Source organism: Stegodyphus dumicola, chromosome 8 (assembly GCF_044657685.1).
Source record: "Stegodyphus dumicola isolate Sdum_Otavi_A_Nest chromosome 8, ASM4465768v1".
Classification (NCBI taxonomy): domain Eukaryota; kingdom Metazoa; phylum Arthropoda; class Arachnida; order Araneae; family Eresidae; genus Stegodyphus; species Stegodyphus dumicola.
Window position 1 is genome coordinate 13,858,063 of NC_140775.1, and position 13,205 is coordinate 13,871,267.

General features: G+C 37.8%; 1 protein-coding gene across 1 annotated transcript; it reads left to right on the top strand.

The window, feature by feature from the left end:
- Window positions 1-8,357: 8,357 nt before the first annotated feature.
- On the top strand, window positions 8,358-12,828 carry LOC146995667 (uncharacterized). The gene is made up of 2 exons (XM_085821594.1): window positions 8,358-10,556; window positions 12,218-12,828. Exons 1-2 carry the CDS (start codon window positions 10,536-10,538, stop codon window positions 12,629-12,631), a joined length of 435 nt encoding a protein of 144 aa, XP_085677720.1. The 5' UTR covers window positions 8,358-10,535; the 3' UTR covers window positions 12,632-12,828.
- The last annotated feature ends 377 nt before the right edge of the window (window positions 12,829-13,205 follow it).

Below are 13,205 nucleotides of genomic sequence, written 5' to 3' on the forward strand. Positions count from 1 at the left end.
CTGAGTAGATGAAACAGAGCAGTAAAAACCAGTGGAACTGAGCTGAGCCAGTAATTGGGTTGAATGACATAACAAAATCTAGATACAGATGGTGTAGCATTCTGCAAATCTGAATCAGTGCCAGCAGATGAATCCTAAAAAACTAAAAAATTCGACATGGAAGTACAAGAATTAAAACTAATACCAAGATGAGATGATGATAATTGGAGCTCCAAGAGCCTGCAGGCTGAGAATTAGACACTGATTTTCCAGTAAGTTCAGAAATATTGGGTTGGCAACTAAGTAATTGCGGATTTTTTTTTAGAAAATCAAAGACAATTTTTTCAGGGAACTAAATAACTTTATTCTGTAATGTATTGCCCATTTTGATCAATGACCTTTTGTCATCTTTCAGGCAGCATCATAATCCCACGTTCATAAAACTTCTGGTTTTTATTAGCAAAAAACTGAATCAGGTACGATTTGACATAATCATCATTATTGAAATTTTTACCATTTAAGGAGTTTTGTAAAGATCGAAACAAAAAGTAATCAGATGGTGCAAGGTTAGGACTATATGGTGGATGTGGCAAAACATCCCAACCAAGCTCCAATAATTTTTGCCGAGTACCAAAGATGTGTGTGGCCTCGCATTGTCATGATGGAATACAACACCTTTTCGATTTTTCAATTCGGGCCGCTTTTCTTCAACTGCATTGTTTAATTTCATTAGTTGTTCAATGTAGACATCAGAATTGATCGTTCGGTTGGTTGGTAAGAGTTCAAAGTAGACAATGCCTTTGTAATCCCGCAAAACTGATAACAAAACCTTCTTTTGATGAATATCAGCTTTTGATGTTGTTTGACTTGGTTCACCTGGCCTGCTCCACGATCTTTTCCGCTTGATATTGTTGTAAACAACCAATTTTTCATCGCCAGTTATCAGTCATTTTAAAAATGGATCAGTTTCATTACGTTTCTTTAGCAAATCGCAGCTGTTAATGCGTTGCTTTCAGTTCGTGAGGAACCCATGTATCGAGTTTTTGAACATAGCCAAGTTATTTTAAGTGATTTTACATGCATGTATGTGATACATAAAGCTTCTCTGCAATCTCACGTGTTGTACTGTGACGATCTGAATTGATTATTGCTTTGATTAGGTCGTCATCAACTTCAACTGGTCTCTACATCTCAAAGCTCTGCCACAAAAAATTCATAGTTTATACAGACTCGTATAGTGCTCTTAAATCCTTGGAAGCTTTTCCCAACACTCAGAATCCTGTGGTAGTGGATGTTCTGAAAATTCGTGTAAATTTAACGATTCGAGGATATGAAGTCCTGGACATGCTGGAATAAAGGGAAATGAGCTTGCAGATATTGCAGCCAAATCTGCTGTTGAACTGTCTAGTCGCCTTATCCCTTTTAGAGATATCTGCTGTGTCATCAAGGGAAAGGTCCGAAAAAAATGGCAGCAAATTTGGGATGTTCAGCTTCAAAACAAGTTAAGGAATGTAAAACCTAGAATTGAACATTGGGAATCTACCAAAAATCGTAAGGAGGAAGTTCTTTTGACTCGCCTCAGAATTGGCCACACTAGAGTGACACATAACTACCTTTTAAAAGCTGAGAATGAGCCTGTTTGTTCAAATTGTAATGTTTGTCTATCTCTTTGTCATATTTTAATTGAGTGTCCATGTTTTAATAGGCTTTGCCAGAAATATTTCAATAGCTGTGACTTGCCTCTCGACCGGTTAATCGGAAGAGAGGTCAATTGTAGTGTATTTTATTATTTAAAAGAGACTGGCTTTTACTACCTAATGTAATTTGTTTTGAAGACTGTGTCTTGAATTTTAATGTGTGCTTTTAATTTGTTATTATATGACTTCATCCTTTGGATTTGGTCCCTCAGGGGGCTCACTTTTGTGAGTACGGGTGTGGCAATCCCGAGGTACCCTAGCCCTTCAGGGGATCATCTTCTTGGTGAGACGGGTGTCACGATCCTGGAGCCCCAGTGATCTATCCTCTTTTCCGTCTCCTCTCCTCTTGGCTGGATCTTTTTCCCTTCCCTTCTCCCTTGTGGTTTCTCTCTACGGAGTTTGGGGCTCGTCACGAGAGGCTGGAACAGACCTTGTTTCTAGTTTTCAAGTGGGGAGAAAACTGCCCACGTGTTTGCCGTGCGTGGAGACCCGTGTCGCTGGAAAGGAGGGTCCTGGTAGTTGAGGGGCGAGGTACTGTCCCCAACACACTGCTTTGGCCTCTGCTTCAGCTAAACGGGAGGCACCTTAGTCGTCTTCACGGGTGTCAATCGGCTGGTCACTAGTCCTTGTGTCAGTGGCTTGGGGTCAAGCTCTCGGGAGTACCTGCTTTCGGGAAAGCCGACTGTGGGGCTTCAGTTTGCGTATAGGTCCGGCTAGCCCTAACACAGGAATCTGTGTTCCCTTGTTGGGCTCCGTGGTGGGCGGGGCCGTCGGACCCGAATCTTTATTCTTTCACTATGGCTTCTCATATTTACTTAATAAAAGATTTCGAGGTAACTCCAGTCACTCAAGTCAATCCTGTCACTCAAGTCACTCAAATCACTCCTGTCACTCAACCTAGTTCTGAAACTTCTACTCCTAAACCAGTCACTCAACCTAGTTCTGAAACATCTACTGTTAAACCAGTCATTCAACCTATTTCTGAAACGTCTACTGCTAAACCACTCACTCAACCACTCACTCAACCTCTCACTCAACCTACTTCTGAAAAGTCTACTGCAAAAAAATTACAAACAGATACAAATGAAAAAAATCATAACAATATTCCCCGTTTCCTAGTCATCTCTAGTCCTTCTGGCGAAATGCATAAGATGTCTCCTTTCGTAATAAACAAATACATCCAGTCCTGTATTGGTGAGCCGAGAAATATAAAGCGTCTCCGCTCCGGAGACCTGCTTCTTTACTTCAGATAACTAAACTTGGGCAAGCGAATGTGACTGTAACACCACATAAGTCACTCAACTATTGTCGGGGTGTAATCTCAGAATTCGACCTTCTGTATGTTTCTGAAGAAGAGATCGCTTCTGAGCTCTCCGAACAAAATGTCTGCGGTGTAAGGCGGATCAAGATGCGTAAAGAAGGTAAGTTGATAAACATGAAACACGTGATCCTTACCTTCAACACGCCTGATCTGCCTAAGAATATTAAGGCCGGATATCTAAATATTCCTGTAAGACCTTATATTCCAAACCCTATGCGATGTTTCCAATGCCAGCGTTTCGGCCATTCTAAGACGTCTTGTCGTGGCAGCCTTACATGCGCCCGATGCTCACAGATTGGCCACGATTCTGAAAATTGTACGGCTGCGCCTCTTTGTATAAATTGCAAGGGTGAGCACCCAGCATTTTCACGCCTCTGCCCAAAATGGAAATTGGAAAAAGAAGTGCAGACTGCAAAGTTTACGAGGAACATCTCATATGCCGAAGCCAGAAGATTAGTCCAGAGCACACAGCTTCGACCAAATACATCATACGCCAGTGCTGTAAAATCATCTCGTACAGTCGCCACCCAAACATCAATAGGCACACAGACCCTAGCAAATAAAACCCATCCGTCTACATCCAACAAGCAAAAAGAAAATGCAACCCATATAGTACAAAAGAAAGAAACAGTTATTCAAAGTAAGCCCAAAACTTCTACACATAAAATATCCAATAAAAATAGAAGTCACAGCAATAGCTCTTTTGATGAGATGATTTCTGAATCTGCGGATTCAGACTTTATGGAAGTAGAAGAGGGTCTAGAAGTTCCCAGGCATCTACTTCCACGAAAAACAAAAGAACAGCACAGAAAAAACAAAAACCATTCATAATGGCCACCCTCATGTCATGGAACTGTCGCGGTTTCCACCGAAATTTCCTTGACATCAAATCTATAATAAATGTGTATCATCCTGTGTGCTTAGCAATACAGGAAACAAATTTGAAACCTGAACACCATGCAAAACTTCGGAGGTTTTCTTTCGTCAGGAAGGATAACATTGCAGGTGAGCGTGCCAGTGGAGGTGTAGGTCTCCTCATCTCACTGGATTATCCCTCAAATGTACTTCCTTTGACGACATCCCTCCAAGTTGTCGCTACTCAAATAAATATTGATATTGTTGTTTCATTTGTTTCTTTGTATTTGCCTCCAAATGAGCACATTTATCAGCAAGATTTAAATAATCTAATAGAGCAGCTGCCTGAGCCTTTTATCATAATAGGAGATTTTAACGGCCATAGTCCACTCTGGGGAAGTAAAGATACAAATTGCCGAGGAAGACAAATAGAGCAGATGATCGAAGATCATAGCCTTTGTCTCCTAAATAATGGGCAAGATACGTACTTCGATGAGCCTTCAAGGACATTCCACGCTCTCGATCTTGCCATCTGTTCACCATCTCTGTTGCCATTTTGCAGTTTTAGTGTCGGAAATGACCTGTACAACAGCGATCATTATCCTATTTTTGTGTCTCTTGCACGAAGAGGAGCAAACCCCGTGTCGAGAGTCCCTCGTTTTATCCTAGACAGGGCAGACTGGGAACTCTTCTCTTCCGTTGCAGAGCTGACAGAGGAAATGGTAGAAGGTGTGCATATCGATGATGCTGTTGAAGCTGTTACTAATACTATTATTCAGGCAGCTATGCTTTCGATTCCTAGAACATCAGGAAAAACACTAAAATATTCGAAACCATGGTGGAATCGCGACTGTCATGAAGCACTGAAAAAACAGAAAAAAGCATGGGGTATTTTTCGTAGATATCCTACTCTGCGAAACCTCATAGCTTTTAAAAGAGCCAAAGCAAATGCACGGAAAGTAAGAAGGCAGAGCCAGAGGGATTCCTGGATTTCATATGTGTCCTCAATAACATCCTCTACGCCTAGTAAGCGGGTTTGGGAAAGAGTTCGAAAAGCATGCGGAATGTACAAAGACCACTCACTTTCCTTTCTGGAAAAAGATGGCCGAGTGATTAGCTCCATAGAAGAAATTGCAAATACAATTGGTGAGACATTTGCTGCCGTTTCTACCAGCCGAAATTACTCACCTGCATTTCTTTCTATCAAGCAACGCTCTGAGAAAAATCCCATCGCTTTCAACTCTTCCAACTTTGAGCCGTACAATAGAGACTTTACTATGGTTCAACTAAAGAGAGCTTTGTTGCAGACACATAGGTCTTGTCCGGGTCTGGATGGCGTGTATTATGAAATGCTAAAGCATCTGTCCTGTAAGTCACTGAGTGCCCTTCTCACACTTTACAATAGAGTGTGGAAGGAGCGTACATTTCCCAGTGCATGGAGGAGAGCTATTGTCATTCCTATTGCGAAGCCAGGGAAAGACCCGAGGAATCCCTCGAACTATCGGCCAATTGCCCTTACCAGCTGTGTTTGCAAACTGTTTGAAAAGATGGTAAACAGCCGCCTAGTCTACTTCTTGGAAAAGAATGATATTATATCGCCTTATCAGAGTGGTTTTCGAAAGGGAAGAACAACTGTAGATAACATGCTCCTCTTAGAGACATCTGTTCGAAAAGCATTTGTAAGAAGAAGCCACCTTGTCTCGATATTCTTCGACATTGAAAAAGCTTATGATAAGGCATGGAGATACGGTATACTCCGGGATCTTCACGAGAGTGGCTTGCTCGGCAACCTACCAATTTTCATTCAAAATTTCTTGAACACTAGAACTTTTCAAGTAAGAATTGGCTCTGTTTTTTCGGATGTTTTTGAACAGGAAGAGGGTGTGCCTCAAGGCTGTGTGCTCAGTGTAACCCTGTTTAGTTTAAAAATAAATTCTGTACTAAAAGAACTTCCTCCCACCATCTTGGGATCTCTATATGTTGATGATCTGCAGATTAGCTGTCGAGGAGCAGACATGAGATACATAGAGAGGCAATTGCAGATGGCTCTGAATAAGATCCAAGAATGGTCAGACAAACAGGGATTTACTTTTTCGAAACAGAAAACTGTGCGTGCACTTTTGTAGGAAGCGAGGTCTCCATCCTGAACCTGAGTTATATCTAAATGGTACAATTATTCCAGTTGCGCCCGAAGTAAAATTTTTAGGAGTGACGTTCGACCAAAAATTGACTTTCCTTTCTCATGTTTTAAACCTGAGAAAGAAGTGTCTCAAAACACTAAATATTTTAAAAGTGTTGGCGAACACCTCCTGGGGTGCAGAGCGTTGCTCCATGCTTCGCATTTACAGAGCGCTTATCCGCTCTAAACTGGACTATGGCTCAGTTGTTTATGGATCCGCTCGCTCATCTGTTTTGTTAAAACTGGATCCTGTTCACCATCAAGGTCTGCGGATTTGTTCAGGAGCTTTCAGGACTTCTCCTGTGCAGAGCCTATATGTTGACTGTAACGAACCATCACTTCATCTCAGGCGTGAGCAATTGTCCCTTTTGCAATATTTTAATACTCTATCTCAACCTGAACATCCCAATAAGCTGTGCTTACTTGATAATGAGTGTAACACATTATTTGAAACACGTCCATCCTGTGTTCCTACTTTCCCTTTAAGAGTTCGCCCTGTCATTGAGGAACTCTCCCTCTCTGATATGCACCCCCAAGCAGTACAGAATTTTGAAATTCCACCTTGGGAAAATTCACGGATCCAGCTTCTTGATGTTTTTAAACATCACGTAAAGGCGAGCACTAACGAGATCGTTTACAGACAACTTTTCGCTGAGCACAGGCACAAATATAGCAGTTATTATCCGATATACACAGATGGATCAAAGTCAAATGATCATGTCGGGATGGCTTTTGTATTTGAAAATTACATAGAGGGCAGATGCCTGCACCATGCTTTCTCTGTCCTAACATCTGAACTAACTGCAATATATTATGCTCTTTTGTACATCCCAAAGCTCTGCCACAAAAAGTTCATAATTTACACAGACTCGTATAGTACTCTTAAATCCTTGGAAGCTTTTCCCAACGCTCAGAATCCTGTGGTAGTGGATGTTCTCAAAATTCATAGAAATTTAATGATACGAGGATATGAAATCCTGTACTGCTGGGTTCCCGGGCATACGGGAATAAAGGGAAACGAGCTTGCAGACATCGCGGCAAAATCTGCTGTCGAACTGTCCAGTCGCCTTATCCCTTTTAGAGACATCTGCTGTGTCATCAAGGGAAAGATACGAAAAAAATGGCAGCAAATTTGGGATGTTCAGCATCACAACAAGTTGAGAAACATCAAACCTAGAATTGAGCATTGGGATTTTGCTGGAAATCGTAAAGAGGACGTTCTTTTGACTCGACTCAGAATTGGTCATACCAGAGTCACACATAGCTATCTTCTTAAAGCTGAAAATGAGCCTGTTTTAATTGTAATGTTTGTTTATCTGTTCGTCATATTTTAATTGAGTGTCAATGTTTTAATAGTCTTCGCCAGAAATATTTTAATAGCTGTGACTTACCTCTCGACCGTTTAATCGGAAGAGAGGTCAATTCTAATTTATTTTATTATTTAAAAGAGATTGGCTTTTATTACCAAATGTAATTTGTTTTGAAGACTGTGTCTTGAATGTTAATATGTGCTTTTAACTTGTTTTTATATGACTTCATCCTCTGGATTTGGTACATTTATCTACTTGTTTTTATTTATTGAATTTTCATGTCATCAATTGTAATCATCTCATCTTTTGTTTGGCGCGTCATAATCATCTCTGGTTTTTGCGCCATATTCACTCACTCACTCACTCACCCTAATATCTTATCCCAACCTGAACATCCCAATAAGCTGTGCTTACTTGATAATGAGTGTAACACTTTATTTGAAACACGTCCATCCTGCGTTCCTACCTTTCCTTTAAGACTTCGCCCTATCATTGAGAAACTGTCCCTCTCTGATATGCGCCCCCAAGCAGTACAGAACTTTGAAATCCCACCTTGGGAAAATTCACGGATTCAGCTTCTTGATGTTTTCAAACATCATGTGAAGGCAAGCACTAACGAGATCATTTATAGACAACTCTTTGCTGAGCACAGGCACAAATATAGCAGTTATTATCCGATATACACAGATGGATCAAAGACAAATGATCATGTCGGGATGGCTTTTGTATTTGAAAATTACATAGAGGGCAGATGCCTGCACCATGCTTTCTCAGTCCTAACATCTGAACTGACTGCTATATATTATGGTCTTTTGTATATCTCAAAGCTCTGCCACAAAAAGTTCATAGTTTACACAGACTCGTATAGTGCTCTTAAATCCTTGGAAGCTTTTCCCAACACTCAGAATCCTGTGGTAGTGGATGTTCTCAAAATTCATATAAATTTAACGATTCGAGGTTATGAAGTCCTGTACTGCTGGTTTCCTGGACATGCTGGAATAAAAGGAAATGAGCTTGCAGATATCGCAGCCAAATCTGCTGTTGAACTGTCCAGTCGCCTTATCCCTTTTAGAGATATCTGCAATGTCATCAAGGGAAAGGTCCGAAAAAAATGGCAGCAATTTTGGGATGTTCAGCATCACAAGAAGTTGAGAAACGTCAAGCCTAGAATTGAGCATTGGGATATTGTTGGAAATCGTAAGGAGGACGTTCTTTTGACTCGCCTCAGAATTGGTCACACTCGAGTCACACATAACTATCTTCTCAAAGCTGAAAATGAGCCTGTTTGTTTTAATTGTAATGTTTGTTTATCTGTTCGTCATATTTTAATTGAGTGTCCATGTTTTAATAGTCTTCGCCAGAAATATTTTAATAGCTGTGACTTACCTCTCGACCGTTTAATCGGAAGAGAGGTGAATTGTAATTTATTTTATTATTTAAAAGAGATTGGCTTTTATTACCAAATGTAATTTGTTTTGAAGACTGTGTCTTGAATTTTAATATGTGCTTTTTAACTTGTGTTTATATGACTTCATCCTCTGGATTTGGTACATTTATCTACTTGTTTTTATTGATTGAATTTTAATGTCATCAATTCTAATCATCCCATCTTGTGTTTGGCGCGTCATAACCATCTCTGGTTTTTGCGCCATAATCACTCACTCACTCACTCACTCACTGTCTACTTGTTTATTTATTGAATTTTAATGTAGTCAATTGTAATCATCCCATCTCGTGTTTGGCGTGCTATAATCATCTTTGGTTTTTGCGCCATAATCTCTCACTCACTCACACACTCTCTCTTTATTCTATGCTACTTTATTATCAGAAAAGTGAAGAAGTTGATGAATGTTTAGCTATTGAAATCTTGCGATGGCTTTCCCAAACAATGGTATTTCGATGAACTCATCGGTTGACTAGTGTGGTGTTCTACACTATTATGTGGTATTGTAGTGTGAGAATCTATCTAACTAGATACGTACAAGTATTGAATCAATTTACACGTGCCCAATATTTGTTGGCCTGGAATCTAAATTAAGTACTTTGCGTTTCTAAATGTAATATCTAAAATAATAAAATGCTTTACTTACTCAAATAGGTACCTTGCATAAATACCTCAGAGAAACTTTTTTCATCAATCACACATTTATTGCATCAAAACAACACAACATACAAAAAATAATATTAGCTCAGCTGTTTACGGATCCGCTTGGTCTTCAGTGTTGTTAAAACTAGACCCTGTTCATCATCAGGCTCTGCGGATTTCTGGAGCGTTCAGCATGTCTCCTGTCCAGAGCCTTTATGTTGACTGTTATGAACCATCACTCCGTTTGAGGCGTGAGGAGTTGTCTCTTTTACAGTATTTTAATATTTTACCTCAGCCTCACCATCCATATAAATTGTGTTTACTTGATAATAGCTGTGATCGTTTATTTGAGGCATGTCCATCCTGTGTGCCTTCTTTTCCTGTCAGAGTTCGTCCCCTCATTGAAGTATTATCCCTGTCTGATGTGTCCCCACAAGCAGTACAGCATTTTGAAATCGCACCTTAGGAAAATGCACAAATCCAGTTTCTTGATATTTTCCTAAGTTACGTCAAAACAACTTCTAATGAGAGCATCTACAAAAAAATTTTTGCTGAGCTCAGGTATAGTTAGAGTTATGTTTCCATATATACGGATGGATCAATGTCAGCTTGCGATGTTCGGGTGTCATTTATAATTGAGGACTACATGGAAGGCAGACGTTTACACGATGCTTCGTATGTCTTAGGCCCATATCACACGGCGGTTTGTTTCGGAAGGACAACTGTTTGGAACAATTTTTCTGCTTTGTCACGTGATATACAACAGCCAATCACCGTAGATCACTTTTGGGTTAACATGTAAAGGGAAAACTGGTTCTCTACTACAAACACGAAGGTTACCAAAATTAGTTATTTTTAGCGTAGTTGGCAACACATTAATTAAATTGTCTGCTTGTGATTCTGTGACAATACACAGATAGAAGCAATTCTGGGAGTGAAGTAAAGACGGCCATCAAACGCTACGTCGAATTCAAAAGAACGTTTCATTTTAGGAGCGTATATATTTGCAGCTGCTTTCCTCATCAAATAAAAAAGAAAGGCTAAAAGAAAAACATGGGCAAGACAATGGCTGTTAAGACGTAAAACGCTGGGCTGCTATGAAAATTTAATGCGTGAACTGGCATTAGAGGTAAGAGTTATTTCTTTTTTAAGTTTAAATATGTGCACATATGCATCCATTGTTTTACAAATAAAATGTGGATAGTTTATAATTCATGAAACGTACTTAAGACTTTCCATATAATTTTTAGGACAGAATTTCATTGCAAATGATTGTAGATAGATATTTCAAGATTTTTTTCTAAATTCTTTAATTTTTAATATTTTATTTTTATTCACTTTCATTTTTATGTAGTTGTATTAGCATTTGTATGTATGTGCACTGTAATATGTATTTAACTACATAACAAAGTGTATGTGTATATATTAAAAGCATAAATTTAAGGAATGTTTTATGGTAGTCTTCTGTTATCGGGATCTGATTCAGAAATGTATACACATACATGTGTACACACATATACATATGGAGTACATGAACACATACATCCATACATTTCTGAATCTGGTCCTAATAACAGAAGAGTAAATTTATTTTTCAAATGTTGACTGTTCAAAATATTTTTAAAAATTTTATGCTGCTTGAGTACTTGCATTCTTATTTAGTTTGCTGATTTTAACTATTAGTAAGCAATATATGGTGTCGCTTTTCTGTTCCAGTTAGGTATACTGAATATTTCATTATTTTATTTATTGCCTTTTTAAAATTAATTGTGATGATTTGCCTGCCTCTTCTTGAAAATTTTCCGACACACTAAAAGAAAGTGTTAAATCAATTTGGCATTCCTCGTTAAATCATGTTAATTATTTTTATATATTTGTTATTATATCTGATTACATTTGATTCTCGTTTAAATAACTAAGTGTTCAAATATTCAGTACTCTTCTGTTAATGGGACTGGATTCAGAATGTATGTATGCATGCACGCGTGTATAGATTTTGTATGTGCATATTTATGTATATGTATACATAAATATTTATGTATATGTATACACACACATACATACTTATATACATGTAGGCAATGAATGCATATATTCATACGCACAAGCATATATACATAAACACAAGCATATATACATACATTACCTGAATCCAGTTCCGATAACAGAAGAGTACCTGTTTTACTTCCAACGCAGAATTTACTGTTAAAAATACATTTCAACTTATATATTTTTCCCCATGCTTCAAGTAATATAAATATTATGTTTATACAAAAGCCTTTTATATAGAGTACCTTTAGTAATCTCTGGCACTTTATTAATTCCACCATATCTAGGCTGCACTCATGTAATTAATTTTGTATAATACTGTTAGCCTAGCAAAAAGAGCCATATTCTTTGAAATTTTACATTCATCCTATCTCAGCTATAACTTTGTTATAAATTCAACTAAGTTACCTAACAATTATTCCAATTTTTAATCTGTTGCAGTTATAATACAACTGCATATGATAAATTTTAGGAATTTCTTTAGATTTTTATGATGTATATAATATATTTATCAGTTTTGCATTTTAAAGATATTTGCTTCAAATTCAAACTTTCTTATATTTTAGTATATTTTGGCATGTTTTATGTCAAGGAAATTTACATCTACTTAAATGATTGTATACGTATTCATTGTTTGTGCTTTTGATGTTTTGGTCATAAATACAGACTTTTAAAGGTATGAACTGTAATTAACTTAACCATTGCTTAGAAGTTTAATAATGTTAATTATTAAATTTTTAGAACACTGAAGGCTATCGAAGATGGCTGCGGAGGGATACTGCAACATTTGAGGAAATTTTAAGCCTGGTTTCGCCAATAATATTTAAAGAAGATACACAAATGAGATTATCTATACCAGCTGGAGAAAGGTTATCACTAACTAAAGAAAAAATAATTTTTAATTACAGACTGTCACGAGCAAGAAGAATTGTAGAAAATGCATTTGGCATTCTAGCTGCCAGATTTCGACTTTTCGGAACAACAATATTGACATCGCCACAAAAGTCTCAATACTTTGTTTTGGCAGCTTGCTGTCTGCACAACCTGTTGCGCAGCAAAAAAGAAACAACAAATTTATACACTCCTGAACATAGTTTAGATGCTGAGGATTTCGAAAATAACTGTATAAGAAACATGGAACGAAAGTACTTCTAAATTTATTTCATTGCAGCGAATTGCACACAATGGTTCGCAGGAGGCAAAAGATGTCAGAGATAGATTTTGCAATTATTTTAATGGTATTGGATCCATTCCCTGGCAAGAAGCCATGTGTCACTTGCACTAAGGCATGTTTGAAATTATTCTGCATGTTCCAATAAAAACTCATATATATGTCAAGTAGTTCCTAATTATTAATAATTTATTAAAGCCTCTAGTATATTCTTAATCATATATACAAACACACATAAAAACAGTGAATCACTTTATTATAGTTCATCTATTAATGACTGCCATGAAATTACTGCAAATTTATAGTTAAAAAGAGAAAATATTAGAAATAAAAAAACAAGTATATTCATGTTTAACAGAATTTTATTGTGGATATTTGAATTCATAAATCAAATTTTGAATTTTGATCCGTAACAGTTCCTGATCAGCAGGACACTTTACTGTATTCAGCTGACCAGCAACATACGCTCCAAACAAGTCATTCACATCCTTCTCTTCTGTTATGTTTTTTAGACATTTTGTCATTGTAGTAAAAAATTCATCTTCAGGTTCTTTTCTT